This window comes from Podarcis pityusensis (assembly GCF_964106645.2).
Source record: "Podarcis pityusensis genome assembly, chromosome: 16".
Lineage (NCBI taxonomy): Eukaryota > Metazoa > Chordata > Lepidosauria > Squamata > Lacertidae > Podarcis > Podarcis pityusensis.
In genome coordinates this window covers 8,402,148-8,420,139 of record NC_138041.1, presented here as the reverse complement: position 1 = coordinate 8,420,139, position 17,992 = coordinate 8,402,148, and the positions used below count along the sequence as shown (strand labels likewise).

The window sequence follows — 17,992 nt, the reverse complement described above, 5'->3', positions numbered from 1 at the left end:
CCGTAAGGTCCTCCATGTGACATACCAGGAGAGGCGGTCCCGTAGGTACGAGGGTCCTAGGCCGTATAGGGCTTTAAAGGTTAAAACCAGCACCTTAAACCTGATCCTGTACTCCACTGGGAGTCAGTGCAGCTGGTATAGCTCCGGGTGAATGTGATCCCAGTGTGATTTACTGGTCTTCTGCCAATTGAATTTCAAGTGCAGCTTTCCCAATGGACACTATCCTCTTGTCCGCTGGTAGCAAAAGGAAGGACCTTGCTTTCAGCGGGGCAGTGACAGACTTACATGTTGTGGGTCTCTAGTTCCTGCACTTTCTTCCTCAGTTCCTGGTTCTGCACAGAGCAAGCTGCCACCCTACCGAGGAAGGAACAAGGGGGAAAGCGGTTACATTTCCTCACCTGCACATTTGTATTTTATCATCTTTTTGCAAAACACACACAACCAAACAGCCCCCACACACTGGGAAACTGTGCCACGGACTGCAAAGAGAGGTGAGTTGGTGACGCCACAGATGCTAGCCAATAGGCACCTTTCATGGTGGAGAAGATTCTCCCGACGTTGTTGAACTCCACCTCCCACAAGCCTCAGCAAAACATGGCCAATGGCCAGGGATAATGGGAGCTGGAGTACAGCAACCTCTGGAGAACCACAAGTCCCATTACCCCTGACCTAGACACATGTCCCAGCCTATCAGGGATCACATGCTAAATGCATTTGCAGAGATGTAAAGACGGGATGGAGAGGATGAAGGATTTGATGCCCTTCCATGTCATCCAAAATTAGCTGCCTGAGGCTATGGCCTCACTCTGTCTCAGGGTAGTGCCGGCTGTCTTTATAGGCACATGTTGTGCTAGTATATGCGTTTTTGCTAACCTGTCTGGAGAACCGCGTTGCAGTCTTTAGAGAACTGTGAATTCCGAAGGAAGGCTGTGTTCCGGTTCATGCACTGTTTGTTTGTTTTTTAAAATATATTTTTATTAAAGATTTCTTGGTTTACAAAAGTATGTGCAATGTCTCTTTTGCCAAGTTACATTTTCTACAGATCACTTTCATTTGTTGAGACATTAGTGTTACATTAGGAAGAAAAGGGGGAAGAGGTGGAGGGGGAATGGTGAGTAGGGCTGGGGCCGGGTGGGGATTTTTCTATTTTACTTAGTGTATGTGTGGGGTTTTGTGTCAGCGTAGTTTGTGCGGGTTCTCTTTACTATTTACTTGTACAGTGGTACCTCAGGTTACATACGCTTCAGGTTACATACGCTTCAGGTTACATACGCTTCAGGTTACAGACTCCGCTAACCCAGAAATAGTGCTTCAGGTTAAGAACTTTGCTTCAGGATAAGAACAGAAATCAGGCTCCGGCGGCACGGCACCAGCAGGAGGCCCCATTAGCTAAAGTGGTGCTTCAGGTTAAGAACAGTTTCAGGTTAAGAACAGACCTCTGGAACAAATTAAGTACTTAACCCGAGGTACCACTGTATTCCTTTGGTGGTGAGTGAGGTTGGGGTTGGCCCAGAACAGGGGTCAGCAAACTTTTTCAGCAGGGGGCCGGTCCACTGTCCCTCAGGCCTTGTGGGGGGCCGGACTACATTTTGGAAAATAGTAATAATGAACGAATTCCTATGCCCCACAAATAACCCAGAACTACCTTCCCGCCGGAGCAGTCCCTATTTATCTACTTGCACTTTGAGGTGCTTTTGAACTGCTAGGTTGGCAGGAGCAGGGACCGAGCAACGGGAGCTCACCCCGTTGCGGGGATTTGAACCGCCGACCTTCTGATCGGCAAGTCCTAGGCTCTGTGGAAAGTACATGTGAAAAGGATCTAGGAGTCTTGGTTGACCACAAACTTGACATGAGCCAACAGTGTGACGCGGCAGCTAAAAAAGCCAATGCAATTCTGGGCTGCATCAATAGGAGTATAGCATCTAGATCAAGGGAAGTAATAGTGCCACTGTATTCTGCTCTGGTCAGACCTCACCTGGAGTACTGTGTCCAGTTCTGGGCACCACAATTCAAGAAGGACACTGACAAACTGGAACGTGTCCAGAGGAGGGCAACCAAAATGGTCAAAGGCCTGGAAATGATGCCTTATGAGGAACGGCTAAGGGAGCTGGGCATGTTTAGCCTGGAGAAGAGGAGGTTAAGGGGTGATATGATAGCCATGTTCAAATATATAAAAGGATGTCACATAGAGGAGGGAGAAAGGTTGTTTTCTGCTGCTCCAGAGAAGAGGACACGGAGCAATGGATCCAAACTACAAGAAAGAAGATTCCACCTAAACATTAGGAAGAACTTCCTGACAGTAAGAGCTGTTCGACAGTGGAATTTGCTGCCAAGGGGTGTGGTGGAGTCTCCTTCTTTGGAGGTCTTTAAGCAGAGGCTTGACAACCATATGTCAGGAGTGCTCTGATGGTGTTTCCTGCTTGGCAGGGGGTTGGACTCGATGGCCCTTGTGGTCTCTTCCAACTCTATGATTCTATGATTCTAACCCACAGCGCCACCCGCGACTATTTGATACCATTGGTCTATGCTTACTCCTGGCAGGTCTCTCCAGTGTCTGGCTATGATGCTTCTGAGAGTAAGTGGGTTATGAACTCTTTGTGTTGTGAGTGGGCATTACTGTCTTGGAAGATGTTTAGTAGGGCCAGTTCTGGGGTCAGTTCATGCATTGGTAAGTGCAAATTAGGTAAGTTCACATTTGAATTCAAACTGGCTTGAATTTCTACCCTGCGCCTTGTGGCTGGGAGTACAGGAAGGGGAATCTGGGATGCAAAATGGACAGGGGTCCCCAAGCCACAGACCCCACACTCACCGGCTCTCCAGCCCATCAATATATTCTTTCTTGCGACGTCGGCTGTCCTGCGCCGACTGCTTGTTCCGGATTTTCCTCCGCACCTTCTTCAGGATCCGTTCCTCCGCCTGTTGAAGAAGTTGAGGGGCGAGAGAACCTTTTAGGTGTGTACAGAGCTTTGGGGCAAGCTTGAAGCTCACAGAATATACCGTATTTTTTGCTCAATAGGACGCACTTTTCCCCTCTTAAAATCTAAGGGGAAATGTCTGTGCGTCTTATGGAGCGAATGTGTGGTCCCTGGGGCTGGGGGGGGGGGGGACCCGGGCTTCCTTCCCCAGCCCCACAAGCGCGGGGAGCAGCGGAAAGGCTGCGCACACCCTTCCCGCTGCTCCCCGGGGCTGGCGGTGAGGGAAGCTCAGCTTTCCCCACCACCAGCCCCACAAGCTGCGGGGAGCAGCGGAAAGCTTCAGCGAGGCGCCTGGCCTGGAAGCCGGAGGAGGAACAGAAGGGTCTCCTTCTGTTCCTTCTCCAGCTTCGCTTGAAGATGCGCTGCGCAGTTCTCCCTCTCTGTGCAGCGCTTCTTCTGCGCAGCGCTTCTCTTCTTCAGAAAGGCACCTGTCCTGGCTTCTGCTTAGCCTCTTCCGGGCAGGGGGAGCCTTCATCCCGCTGCCCTGAAGAGGCTTGGCGCTGTTATCCCAGAAGCCAGATCCCTCTTGCTGTTCTGTTTTTTTCTTGTTTTCCTCCCCCCAAAACTAGGTGCGTCTTATTCTCTGGTGCGTCCTATAGAGCAAAAAATACGGTAGTTCAGAAATCCCCAAACTATTTGCTGAGGAAAATATGCTTTGGAATTATATACCCAATACGTGGAACCTAACGAAGGGACAATATGAATGGACTCTCTGCACCCATACTACGGCCAAAAAGATAGGTACTGATGAACTGGAAAAATAAAACTGCAGCTCCCTTCAACGATTGGATAGAAGGTATGTACAAACTCACCGCACATGAACATATTGCGTATAAACATAGACCTGTCACGAACAAATTTAATGATATTTGGAATCCATTTCTATAAACACTGTATTAAGGTTGGATCTACACACAGGAAAACCTCCCCACTATAAATAAGTCTGAAATTAAATCGTTATAACAAAAGAAAAAAAACGCTATGGAAAATCGCAAATATTTTTTTACTCTCCACCGCCATCTGGTGTTGCATTTTTATAACGCATTCAAAACGCTGTTTTTTGACTAATGTAGCTGAGTCCTAGGTTAAATGTAGGTTAACTAGAATAACAAACATGTAATATTGATAAGTTCTGTTTTTGTTTTGTATGGGTGTTATCTCTCTTTCCCTTTTCCTCTCCCTTCCCCTTTTAACGTCTTATTTTCCACTTACAATTGTATACACATTACTTTTTATCTTTCAATAATCTATCTACATGTCCCCGAACTACACCTGAAAGTCACTGCTGGGTGAACATGAGTGGGGTGACTGGGTGAGCCAGGCTGTCGTAGCTGTTAGCATGTCTGACTTGGACCTGGGAGAGATCAGGGTTCAAATCCCCACTTGGCCATGAAGCTGGATGTGACCTTGGGCCTAGTTACTGCCCCTTGGCCTAACCTACCTCTCAGGGTTGTTGTGGAAATCTAATGAGGAGGGGGGAGAACCAGGTACAGAGCTCCTTGGAGGAAAAAGGTGGGATATAAATGCAATAAGTACAGTGGTACCTCGGGTTACATACGCTTCAGGTTAAATACGCTTCAGGTTACAGACTCCGCTAACCCAGAAATAGTGCTTCAGATTAAGAACTTTGCTTCAGGATGAGAACAGAAATCGTGCTCTGGCGGTGCGGCGGCAGGAGGCCCCATTAGCTAAAGTGGTGCTTCAGGTTAAGAACAGTTTCAGGTTAAGTACGGACCTCCGGAACGAATTAAGTACTTAACCCGAGGTACCACTGTAAATAGATTTTGGGGTATAGCTTTGCATGATTCCTAGTGCGCCTTCGCGATCAGTTTTTGTGGTTTCACGCTTTCTGAGCATAATTCAAAGTGTTGGTGCTGACCTTTCAAGCCCTAAACGGCCTCGGCCCGGTATACCTGAAGGAGCATCTCCACCCCCACTGTTATGCCTGGACACTGAGGTCCAGCGCTGAGGGCCTTCTGGCGGTTCCCTCACTGCGAGAAGCTAAGCTAGAGGGAACCAGGCAGAGGGCCTTCTCGGTAGTGGCACCTGCCCTGTGGAACGCCCTCCCATCAGATGTCAAAGAGATAAACAACTACCTGACTTCTAGAAGACATCTGAAGGCAGCCCTGTTCAGGGAAGTTTTTAATGTGTGACATTTTAATGTATTTTTAATCTTTGTTGGAAGCTGCTCAGAGTGGCTGGGGAAACCCAGCCGGATGGGCGGGGTACAAATAATAAATTACTATTACTATTTAGACACTTTGGGGAGAACTTGACAGGGAGGAGGATGGGGACAAGACTTGCATTGCTTGGCTCCGCCTCTTATTGATTCTAGCCCTGCCTCCTGGTAGTCTCCATGCCTTCCACTCCCCAGTCCCAATGGGCCACTGTCAGGGCTGGATTTAGGTTTGATGAGGCCCTAAGCTACTGAAGGCCCCTTATTTGTCCAGCTGTCCTTTGTCAACAGCAAATTGTCGCTGTTTTTTGTGTTGAATATATGCTACATGGTAATTTATGGACGTAATAGGTATCTAAAGCCGTTTGCACATAACAAAATATGTATTTTATCAAAGTAATTGTTGAACTGACATACAATTAAGAAGTAGTACTGTATATTAATAGTGAAATACAATTAAGAAGAAGTATATTACTAGTGAAATAATTACCAGTAGTATTTTAGGGAGCAGGCTAGCAGGTGGGGCCCATTACATCATAGGAGCCTACACAACACAAAACACTGTTGCTGTATGTAGGTTTTATTTTATTTGTTTTTTATCTTTTATTTTGGAAATGCACATCCAGGTTTTTCGCCCCTTTAAATTTTTTGGGGCCCCCAAGAGAGTGGGGCCCTAAGCTATAGCTTGTTTAGCTTATATGTAAATCTGCCACTGGGACGTGGGTGGCGCTGTGGGTTAAACCACAGAGCCTAGGACTTGCCGATCAGAAGGCCAGCGGTTCGAATCCCTGTGACGGAGTGAGCTCCCGTTGTTCAGTCCCAGCTCCTGCCCACCTAGCAGTTCGAAAGCACGTCAAAGTGCAAGTAGATAAATAGGTACCACTCTGGCGGGAAGGTAAACGGTGTTTCCATGCGCTGCTCTGGTTCACCAGAAGAGACTTAGTCATGCTGGCCACATGACCCGGAAGCTGTATGCTGGCTCCCTCGGCCAATAAAGCGAGATGAGCGCCACAACCCCAGAGTCAGCCACGACTGGACCTAATGGTCAGGGGTCCCTTTACCTTTAAATTCGCCACTGGCGACAGTGCCTGGTGGCTAAAGAAATCTGAATGTAGCATTAAAAAGAGATAAAAGCCACATGCACATATTTTTTAAAAAATTAAGAAATAACCCAAGGAAAGCTACCAAACTGGAAGAAATCCCTGCTCATCACTTCTGGTCTCCGTTCCTTCTGGGATGGGGGAAATGTCTCTGCTGGCTTCTGTAGCCACGTACCTTGGTGAGGGGGAGGTCGGAGCACAGCAAGACCCCTTCCTCGCTCAGGAGCCGCTTTTCCTCCTCCGTCAAGTAGAGGCCCTGGAGTTGCAGTGGCTCGAAAGGATCCTGCCCCACCGCAGAGGAAGAGTGTGTTAGCTGCCTTGTGGCCACGCCTTTGCAAATCACCCTCTCCCGGGGAGATACTTCCTTTGGGACCTGTTTCATTTCACAAATGGGGTCTTATTGCATCATCAGCTAGGATTCTCGACTTCTGTCTGGATTGGCCGGAAAAGAGGGCCTCTAAGCATGTGCAAGGTACGCAAGTGGCGCTGTGGTCTAAACCACTGAACCTAGGGCTTGCCGATCGGAAGGTCGATGGTTTGAATCCCCGTGACGGGGTGAGCTCCCGTTGCTCGGTCCCTGCTCCTGCCAATCTAGCAGTTCAAAAGCACGTCAAAGTGCAAGTAGATAAATAGGTACCGCTCCTGCGGGAAGGTAAACGGCGTTTCTGTGCGCTGCTCTGATTCGCCAGAAGCGGCTTAGTCATGCTGGCCACATGACCCGGAAAAACTGTCTGCGGACAAACGTCGGCTCCCTCGGCCAGCAAAGCGAGATGAGCGCCGCAATCCCAGAGTCGTTTGTGACTGGACTTAACTGTCAGGGGTCCCTTTACCTTTACCTTTTTTTAAGCATGTGCAGAATGCACCATAATGGCATTTTGGGTGTTAATGTGGAAATAGCACAGGAGTCATCACAGGCCTTCCGTGATTTTGGAGTCATGAATAGGGGTCAGGCTCCAGTCTGCCATCCCTGCTAAACCGGTGGTGATGGTTAGAGGGAGGTAGCGGACTACGCGCTAGCGCCCCCCTGTGGCAAAAGGAAGGAGCCAACCAGCCAAATATGGAAGCTGAATAAGAACTGTGACCCGCAGCGGGTCATGTAACACTCCCCGAGCCCTACAAAAGCTTCTAGTATGCTCATGGCTCTCAACAATGCTTGTGCTGTCAAGACATCCACTCTTGTCCCTTGATATGCCCATTGGTGTGCGACACCTGGGATTTTGCAGAGTCTAGCAGTGAGTCTCCAGAGTTGCCAGCTAAGGAGCCAGGACAGATCTCTGACTCCGGTTTGATGTTGGAGATCTGAGGCTCATTAAGTCCAAGCCTGGCAGGTCAAGGCCCTCTGGACCCCACATCCCACAGCCCCAGGGCCAGTGAGGCCAGAGCCAGGACGCTTGCAGGCAGCTCCCCCTAGGCCCTGAGGAACCGCCTGCCTCCCAACCAACTTCATAGGTCCGGGTGAGAGCCCAGAAGATGTGCCAGTCTGGAGGAATATGGCGGTTCTCACAAAGGGAGAGAGGTACAGAGGCTCAAAAGGCCTCAGGCCACCTCTTTGTGAGAGCCAAGTGGCTCACTTGGAGCTGTCTGTGGTGCTGAAAGCCATGTGAGTACAGCCTAGGAGAGGTGGATGGGAGGCAGTGGCTCAAAAGGCCTCTGTCTACTTCTAGCCTTTGTGGGAGCAAAGTATGTTGATTGGAGCTGTCTGTGGTGCTGAAACACCTAACCTGCCTTGTTTCACATACTCCTCTGGAAAGCCAGGCCAGACCAGGGCTCCATCCGCACTATACATGTAAAGCTGTATCATCCCACTTTAAACAGTCATGGTTCCCCCAAAGAATATTGGGAATATAAGGGTGATGAGGGTTGTTAGGAGACTCCTATTCCCCTCAGTGTGGTTTAACAATCAGGGAATTGTTGCTGTGTGGGGAGCCTCTTAACAACTCTCAGTACCCTTCACAAACTACACTTCCCAATGTTCTTTGGGGGAAAGCACAACTGTTTAAAGTGGGATGAAAAAGCTTTGCATGCATACTACAAACTAGGCCCTGGACAAGACACCCCAAAAGATCAGTTCCATTATTACTTACCTGGGGCATAGGAATGTCTTCCACGTTGGATCTGGTCACATTCTCCAAGAGCCCGAGTGACACTTCGCTCATAGCACAGGCCTCAGGGAGTATTGCCGGAGGTGTCCAGTTCTCTGGTGGGGAGGAACGAAAGAGGCATGGGGCCAGTCAGAAAGGGGACAAGTTTGGCAAGCGGACCTAGTCTAAATACCTCTAACGCTTTGCCCCAAGGTAAAGGTGGGACTTGCATCCACCTGCATAACTGTCACTGTTACAAGTGCCACATAATACTCATTCCGCATTTATAAGAAAACAATCTTTCAGTGTGGCAGCACCAGCACTTTGGAACTCCCTGCCAATTGACACAAGGCCTTCTTTGCTGTACTCTTTTCGGTGCCTGCTAAAAACATTGTTCAGGCGAGCCTTTCCGGACATGTAGAACACTGACATGTCTTTTCATCGGGTTTTTAACTTATTGTTGATTTCAATTATTTTTAATCATTTTTAATTGGTTTTCTTGAGTACTAATTTCATTGTTTTATGATTTTGCAAACCTCTTTGAGCTTTTCCTTTTCCTTTCAGAATCGAGCAGTATATAATTTTTTAATGAAATAAATAAATCAGGACCTGAGCACACCAACAACTCGCCCCACTTGAATTTCCCGGCAACTGTCGTTCAGAGCAGGTTGTCTCCGAAGAGCAGAGGTGGAACATAGCCACCACAGCTAGCAGACATTGATATAGCTTCATCCTCCTTGAGTTTCTTGAATACAGCAGTGTGGTGTAGTGGTTAGAGCATCAGACTAGGACCTGGGAGACCAGGGTTCGAATCACGACTTGGCCATGAAGCTCACCGGGTGTGCTCTTGGGCCAGCCTAACCCATGGGTAGGCAAACTAAGGCCCGGGGGCCGGATCCAGCCCAATCACCTTCTAAATCCAGTCCACGGACGGTCTGGGAATCAGCGTGTTTTTACACGAGTAGAATGTGTGCTTTTATTTAAAATGCATCTCTGGGTTATTTGTGGGGCATAGGAATTTGTCCTTACCCCCCCCCAAAAAAAAATATAGTCCGGCCCCCCACAAGGTCTGAGGGACAGTGGACCGGCCCCCTGCTGAAAAAGTTTGCTGACCCCTGGCCTAAACTACCCCACAGGGTTGCTGTGGGCATTAAGTTTAGGGAAGCTTTTAATGTTTGATGTATCACAGTATTTTAAAAAAATTTGGAAGCTGCCCAGAGTGGCTGGGGAAGCCCAGCCAGATGGGCGGGGTATAAATAATAAATTTTATTATTATTATTATTATTATTATTATTATTATTATTACTATTATTATTAAATGAGGAGGAGGAGAGCCAATGAACGCCATCTTGAGTTCCTTGCGGGAAAGGGCGGGAGATGAATGCAACGCAATGCAGTAAAATAAAGAATCCTGCCCACTTACCTAAGGGGCTGGAGAAGGCAGGATCAGGCCCGGTCGCCTCCTCCACCATACCCATGTCACAAATAACCTCATAGATGACGGTGGCCGATACGTCCGGGGGGGCAAGCTCACTCTGCACAGGGGGGTCCGCGTGGGGATCGTCTGAGATTCCTCTCTCACTCTCTGGCGAGGCAATGGGGCTCCTCGATTCGTAGATGTCATTTGGGTTAATCAGGAATTGCAAGAGATCTTCTGTGTCGCTGTTACTCGGACGACCCTGGAGCAGGAATGCGGTTGGGTTGCTAGTACAGTGGTACCTCGGGTTAAGTACTTAATTCGTTCTGGAGGTCCGTTCTTAACCTGAAACTGTTCTTAACCTGAAGCACCATTTTAGCTAATGGGGCCTCCTGCTGCTGCCGCGCTGCTGCTGCTAGATTTCTGTTCTCATCCTGAAGCAAAGTTCTTAACCCGAGGTACTATTTCTGGGTTAGCAGAGTCTGTAACCTGAAGCGTATGTAACCTGAAGCGTATGTAACCCAAGGTACCACTGTACTTGCTTTGGAGTGCTTGTGTGTATCTGTTCCCCTTGGGGTGTCAGGAGGGATATTTACGAGAAATTTCAACCAGGGGTGGGTAGCTCTATCCTCCCCCCTCTTCCCCACCACATCTGAGAAAGCTCAGTCGGTTGAGCACAAGACTCTTAATCTCAGGTTTGTGGGTTCGAACCCCACGTTGGGCAAAGGATTCCTGTATTGCAGGTTGTTGACAACCCTTGCTGTCCCTTCCAGCATTGTCCCTTCCAATTCTATGATTCCCATCGGCCAACTCCTGACAGATGAGTGAGACCGCCCGCCTGTCTGTCACCTGACCTGTCCATCACTTGACAGAGGCACAGCTCTGAAACTGGAACACAAACAGAGCCTGTTGGATCAGGCCCATCGAGTCCAGCATCCTGTTCTCACAGTGGCCAACCCAATGGGAAACCACAAATCAGGATTCGAACCCAAGATCCCTGCGGCTTCCAGCAACTGGTATTCAGAAGCACTGTGGCTGGTCGTCATCAGTAGCCCTATCTTCCATGAAGGTTAGAATTTTTCTATTTTTTAATTAATTTTTTAATTTATACTTTTCAAGTTTATACATCTCACTAATTTTTCAATTATTTTGACATTCAAAACCTGACTTCCTTTCCCCCTCTTTCTGCGGTCCCCTTCAATTGATTACATCTTCTGCATATCCAAAGTAACTTAAATTTGATCATTTATTCATCTTCTTTAAATATATACTCTTATGAAACTGCAGGTTTATTGCAATAATCCTGCCAATGTTTTTACCTGTTTACAATTTATCTGTAACTTGGTTACAGATTTCCATTCTGTAACCATTTCCATTCTTTTATTTGTTTGTTTGTTTATACATAAAAATAAAAGAATGGAAATGATTTATTGAATAGTTACAGATAAACTGGTTTATTGAATAGTTACAGATAAATTGTAAACAGGTAAAAACATTGGCAGGATTCTTGTAATATTAATAATATTGTAATAATAATTATTGTATATATATAAATAAATAGTTATATTGATTTCTTATTCTTCCGGTAAGTTTCGCCATTTCTGCATATTCCATAAGTTTTGGTATCCGTTCTTCCTCTGCTGGGACTTCTGCTTCTTCCCATTTTTGGAAAAATGGCCGTGAAGGTTAGGATTATAGCACTGTAGAGCTGGCACTGACCCCCACCCCAGGGGTCCCCCAAAGGCCATCTAGTCCAGCCCCCTGCAAAACAGGGGTTTCCCTGTCCCCTTTACAAACAGACAAATAAAACATTTTTTATCCATGTAGTTTCCCCTGACTCACCAGCACTTCGCCGGCTTCCCAGGCATCGTAAACCTTTTCTGACGCTCGTCCATAGGCGTGGTCTTGAAGCGGGAAGCAGGGCTTGGACATTGGTGAAGAAAAGGCACCGTTGGGCACCAATCCTTCCTGCCCCTCGAAGAGGAGGGCATCTGGGAGAGTAGGGGTGCTGGATTCCATGGCCTGAGATGAGCAGACAGCATGTTAGCAGCTGAGAAACCTGCAAAGTCCCTGGTTCAAATCATAGCTGTCAACTTACAGATTTGAAAATAAGGGGCCAGCAGCCTCGAAAATAAGGGATCAGCAGCCAAAATAAGGGATTTTAGTCAACCAGCTGAAGTGCGAAGTTAAAAGGGACCAGATAATTTGGGAGAGTAGCGCCGGTTTTTAGCCCTTCGTTTCCAGAGGTTGCTGCTCAAGACACCAGCTGATGAAACACTGCAATTAAATAACTACAACCAGCAACTACTTTTTGCGCAAAACAAAGTCCAAGCTACAAAGATGCTGCTGCAGTTCTGTATCTTTTCTCTCGTGCTCCATCTGCAGCTCTCAGTTTCATCAGGTGGGGCGGGAGGAGGGGGGGGGGAATAGCTGCTTCCTTTGAAACCCCGGAAATTTAAGGGACATCATCAATAAGGGATAGCAGCGGGACACGGCGCTGGGATAACGGAGTTTCCCGCCAAATAAGGGACAGTTGACAGCTATGGTTCAAATCCTGACCTCCTTTGGTAGCCTTAGGCAAGCTACCCTCTCTAGGCCTCAGGGTTTCCATCTGCAATATGGAGAGATTGGGTGATAATGCCCTACCTTTTTTGGGGGGTAGAGATTGTGTATAAAAACAGAGAGAACAGTTATAGCAACAGATGAAAATTATCATTATTATTATTCTACATGACTGCACCGCCCTTCACCCAAAGGTCACAGGATGGTTAACAATGTAAAAAGGCAAAAAGGCATTCCACGAAAACAACAACCTCCCCACAGTTTAAAAGGCAAGCAAAACTATGAAACAGGCATGTAGAATGAGTCCAGTTGCACACGCGTTAAAACAAAAAAGGCAAGTAAAAAATAATAGCATTTTCTTATTATTAAGTATACAGTGGTACCTCGGGTTAAGAACTTAATTCGTTCTGGAGGTCGGTTCTTAACCTGAAACTGTTCTTAACCTGAGGCACCACTTTAGCTAATGGGGTCTCCCGCTGCCGCCGCTGCACAATTTCTGTTCTCATCCTGAAGCAAAGTTCTTAACCTGAGGTAATACTTCTGGGTTAGCGGAGTCTGTAACCTGAAGCGTCTGTAACCCGAGGTGCCACTGTAGTACCAAATTTGCCAGGCTTGTGATGAGGACTGGCCTGAACGTTGTGGTTCCACTGTAAATGTCATAAAGGAAAGCTAACTCATATAAAAAGTGTCTGGAGGTTCTATTCAAAATCTCAAATTACGCTTAATTTCCCCCGTTATAGCTCTATTTCAAAGTGAGTGGCCTACCTTGCAAGGTTGCTAGTAAGGGTTACCGGTGTTGTGTATTGAGTCAAAGGATTTTATATCTGTATTATTATTGTCTGTATTTGCATTAGGGTAAAGTAACTGCCTTTTGGTTCCAGAGGGCACAGCTACTATTGGTTCATTTAAGCTGCTGTATTTGGATCCTCTGTCTTATTGGTTCCCTCCAAAAGGCAGGACTGTGATTGCGTGATATTGTTCCCTCCAAAATGTATCCTTTCTTGCTAGTTCCCTGTCCCTATAAATGTAGCTTTCCTCTCCCCAGTCTTGAGTCTTGTTGCTTAATAAAGAAGTGTTACTAGAGACTGTCTCCAGCATGTTATATCAGGAGAGCTGAAATCACAAACCCCACGTCACAACAACCAATTGATTTCTTTGAGCAGCCTAAGGCCGAAACCCTATGTAAGAGATGTAAAGTTGCAATCTTATACCCATTTTCCTGGAAGCGAGTTCCATAGTGTTGCCATACGACCTCTTTTTCCAGGACATGTGTTCTTTTTCATGGGCAAAATGTAAAATGAGAGTCGTCAGAGCGATCCAAGCAGAAGTCGGCAAATGTGCCCTCTCTTTTTTGCCCTTCAAAATATGGCAGCCCTAGACTTCCTCTGAAGGAGATGGCACACAGCTTGGGAGAAATTCTGGACCCATCGCTCCACACCCTCAAACTCTCTGAAGCCAAAAGCCAGGACATCATCATCTTCCTGGATGTCATCTTCCTTGTTATCGCAAGAACACGGTGGCCATTTTGGTTGCCACGATTTCGCACCGCGGTTCTCCCCCCGCCCAAAAAAGCATTTGGGGAAGCACGGCACCCAAAAACATATGTTTTGGGGTGAGATTGCAGCCCTGATTTTGGGGGTGGGTGGGAATTGTGCCTCAAAATCGCACGAGGACATGGCAACCAAAATGACCGCTGTTCTCTGGGTTAAAAAACAATATTTCCTGGCCTGGTTTTTCCGGGACACTTGGGAGGTAATTTCACTGTTGCTTAAGGCTCAAGTGGCCTTGGTGGCAGGAAGTGTTTTCCATCAGGGACAGCCCAACTTAGGGTTGCCATAAGTCCAAAATTTTCTGGATACACATGAATACTGCAGCCAGAAGCAGTGTCCAGGAAAAGCCCATACAGTGGTACCTCGGGTTAAGAACTTAATTCATTCTGGAGGTCTGTTCTTAACCTGAAACTGTTCTTAACCTGAAGCACCACTTTAGCTAATGGGGCCTCCTGCTGCTGCCGTGCCGATTTCTGTTCTCATCCTGAAGCAAAGTTCTTAACCCGAGGTAATATTTCTGGGTTAGCGGAGTCTGTAACCTGAAGCGTATGTAACCTGAAGTGTATGTAACCCGAGGTACCACTGTTATTGGCACAGTGTTGTCATTGCCGATTTACAACTTTTGTGTGCGGATTTACACTTTTTGAAATATGGCAACCCTAGACTTCTGAAATTCTCCTCTCCCCCCCCAAAAAAATGATATAACAAACGTAACATAAATGAAAACTAATTTAGACCGACTAAGAACTGTAAATAAGATGAAGCAAAACACCAAGCATGAGAGAGACGAAGCATTACTATACAGAGTTGTATAATAAGTAAAAATTAAAAAAACAGTAGGTGAAGGAGGCAGGGGCAATTCATCCTCGTTTTCTCCCCATTCTCCTGCTGGGAACACTGAGGCTAAGGGGGAGGAAGCTCACAACCAGAGCCACCCTCCGAACTGGTTGTTTCAGTCAGAGAGCAGGGAGGCACTGAGGTCGGTGGGACAGTGTCTGCCCTGACGGACCAGCTTGCATAGCCATGAGCTATAAGCCTACAAAAAGTTCGCTTAACCACTGGTTTGTTCGCCTTGAAAAGCATGACTGCCCGGTGGATTTTTCTGAGGTGGATTAGCCTGTGCTGAAATTTAAGCTGCGTTATCAGTTGATCTCCTGCATGGAGTCCTTTCCACCCGCCATCTCTTACCTTGCTCAAATATTACCTGCCCGCTTCAAATATCTCTCTGTGTCCCCCGCTGCCTGTAAGCTTGCAGCCAGTCTGCCTCAAAGCAAGGTAGCATTTTCTTCCGCCTTCTTCTTCTTCTTCCGTACAGGATCCTGGCATCCTGGAACAGCCTTGCCAAGGCCCACCCCCAGGCCTTAAACCAATTAAAAGGGGTCAGGTGTACACACTCACCTGTTCAGGCAGAGCTGAATTGGAGCAGGAGAACTCTTCACCGTGCGGCCCTGAGTGTGCGCCGTTTAAAAGAACAGAAAACACGGCAAAATCCTAATCACATTTATTCAGGCTGTGCTCATTTAAAGCACTCCTCGCAACAATACAGTGGTACCTCTGGTTACATACGCTTCAGGTTACAGACTCTGCTAACCCAGAAATAGTACCTTGGGTTAAGAACTTTGCTTCAGGATGAGAACAGAAATCGTGCAGCAGCGGCAGCAGGAGGCCCCATTAGCTAAAGTGGTGCTTCAGGTTAAGAACAGTTTCAGGTTAAGAACGGACCTCCCGAACGAATTAAGTTCTTAACCTGAGGTACCACTGTACTGGGAACTGTAGCATGCTAAGGGTGCTGGGAACTGCAGTTCTGTGAGGGATTAACGACAGAAGCCGTGTGCTTGAAATGGAATTAAAGGGATAAATCCCCTTGAATTTGGTAGTGTTTGCTTCTGAGTGAATAACGTTGCCAGAAATCTGGGGCTGGAGCCCACTCATTTCTATTCAGGGCAGACCTCTTGAAATCAATGGACCTAAGTTAGGCTTGCCAGGAGACGCATAATATCCCTTTCTGCACTGCTAAGAAATCAATATTTTGGTGTGGCAGCACCTGCACTTTGAAACTCCCTGCATGTTGTTATTTATTCATTTACCGCCCTTTATCCGTAGGTCTCAGGATCACAACATGAAATCACAATACAAAAAACAGGAAATGCGTAACAAAAATAAGAACAAAGCTGAACAAATAATCCCAGCTCCTACAACACATTGAAAAGCGCATAAGATGTCAATCAGCCAAAGGCCTGGTTGAAGATAAACATTTTTTGCCTGGCACCTAGAAGTGTATTAGGAAGGTGCCAGGCAAACCTTCTTGGGGAGAGCATTCGGCAAACGTGGAGCCACTGCAGAAAAGGCCCCGATATCATGTTGCCACCCTATGGTCCTCTCGTGGAGGAAGCACATGAAGAAGGGCCTCAGAGGATGATCTCAGGATCCGGGTCAGTTCATATGGAGAGAGTTGGTCCTTGAGGTATTGTGGTCCTGGGCCCTTTATAGGTCAAAAGCAGCGCTTTTGAACTGAGCCCGGAAACTAATTGGCAGCCAGTGTAGTCAATAGGTAGGCACTTTCTTCACTGTGTGCTTTTTGGTGCCTGCTAAAAACAATTTTGTTTAGACAAGCCTACCCAGATGTGTTAAAAGGTCTGCCTTGGATTCGTATCGAGATCATTCTGTCATTTTTGAGATTGCATCCCAGTACAGCTTTCGCCACTCTTTTGTTGACTATGGGGGCCACTTCATTTCTTTTACGGGTTGTGGTGCTGGAGGAGACTCTTGAGAGTCCCATGGACTGCAAGAAGATCAAACCTATCCATTCTGAAGGAAATCAGCCCTGAGTGCTCACTGGAAGGACAGATCCTGAAGCTGAGGCTCCAAGACTTTGGCCACCTCCTGAGAAGAGAAGACTCCCTGGAAAAGACCCTGATGTTGGGAAAGATGGAGGGCACAAGGAGAAGGGGACGACAGAGGACGAGATGGTGGGACAGTGTTCTCGAAGCTACCAGCATGAGTTTGACCAAACTGCGGGAGGCAGTGGAAGACAGGAGTGCCTGGCGTGCTCTGGTCCAGGGGGTCACGAAGAGTCGGACACGACTAAACAACTAAACAACCACAACAACCCAGATGTGTTAAAAGACAATGGGAGAAGGGAGAAAATGATATCAAACAGGATTAAGCTGCTTCCCCTGTTCTTGGCATGCGTGTGATAGAACTCAAAATGAAGCAGTAAACAGCTGGATTGCCATGATTTCAGTAAACGGGGAAGAAAATGAGCAAATAGACAACACATTGTAGTCAGTTGTAATTGCAAATATCCCAAGCTTGGGCAGATGGCTGTCGAGAGCGTTTCAGGGGGTCTACTCTTGAGTGCGGTTTAACAGTCAATTCCTCTTCCCAGGGGTTCTGTGAACTGTAGCTCTTAAGAGGGGGCTTCCTAACAACTCTCATCTTAACAAACTTCAGTTCCCATTATTCTCTGGAGAAAGCCATGGCTGTTTAAGGTGGTACGGTGCTGGTTTAAATGCATAGTGTAGATGGGGCCTTGGTTGGAAAGGTACCACTCCTACTTTATGCCAGCTTTTGCTCTCCAGGGGCCCCAGGTTGACGAAGCCTGTTTTATTTGTCTTACAACAAAAAGGATAAAACCTGCTCAACCTCACACTACCAATCACATCTGCCCAATTATTTTATCTAAAGTGCAAAGCCCCTTAAAGTGGAAATATAAAATATATACCTCAATTATTGTCTACACTGACTGTCAGCCTTCCCTTAAAAAGAAATTGTAAGATTCTAGTCCTTATGGGACTGAGCAAATAGGATAAGAAACTGCCTTAGTGTGACAGTTGGTCTATATGGCTAGTGTATTGCCATTACACACACACACACACACACACACACACACACACACAGAGTATATACAGTTTCTACGTGTGTGTATCTAATGCTAGTCCTGCGCTGAGTAGACCCATTCAGCCTAACTCAGTCATGTACATTAGCTTCAATGGGTTTACTCTGAGGAGGAGGAGGAGCACTGGATCTAACTATATCTATATCTATATCTATATCTATATCTATATCTATATCTATATACAGTATATTACTTTATGTGAGTGTACAAAACAAAACAAAACAAAACAAAAC

At 46.9% G+C, this 17,992-nt stretch overlaps 1 protein-coding gene across 5 annotated transcripts in view; it reads right to left on the bottom strand.

Annotated features, from left to right (window-relative positions):
* The window catches only part of CREB3L4 (cAMP responsive element binding protein 3 like 4), a 29,688-nt gene that overhangs the window by 11,492 nt on the left and 204 nt on the right, over positions 1-17,992 (bottom strand). For 3 of the 5 annotated variants that reach the window (XR_013980208.1, XM_080984733.1, XM_080984730.1), the window contains exons 1-7: positions 15,050-17,211; positions 11,592-11,771; positions 9,756-10,011; positions 8,336-8,448; positions 6,427-6,534; positions 2,810-2,916; positions 286-354 (exon numbers count right to left, since the gene is read on the bottom strand). Coding sequence is in view for 4 of the 5 variants with exons in the window: in XM_080984733.1 (XP_080840859.1) it covers positions 286-354; positions 2,810-2,916; positions 6,427-6,534; positions 8,336-8,448; positions 9,756-10,011; positions 11,592-11,768 (830 nt within the window). In the remaining variant the exon portion in view is untranslated. Of the gene's footprint in view, positions 1-285; positions 355-2,809; positions 2,917-6,426; positions 6,535-8,335; positions 8,449-9,755; positions 10,012-11,591; positions 11,772-15,049; positions 17,212-17,992 lie in introns of those variants that run through there. The other 2 variants (XM_080984731.1, XM_080984732.1) reach the window with 2 other exon arrangements.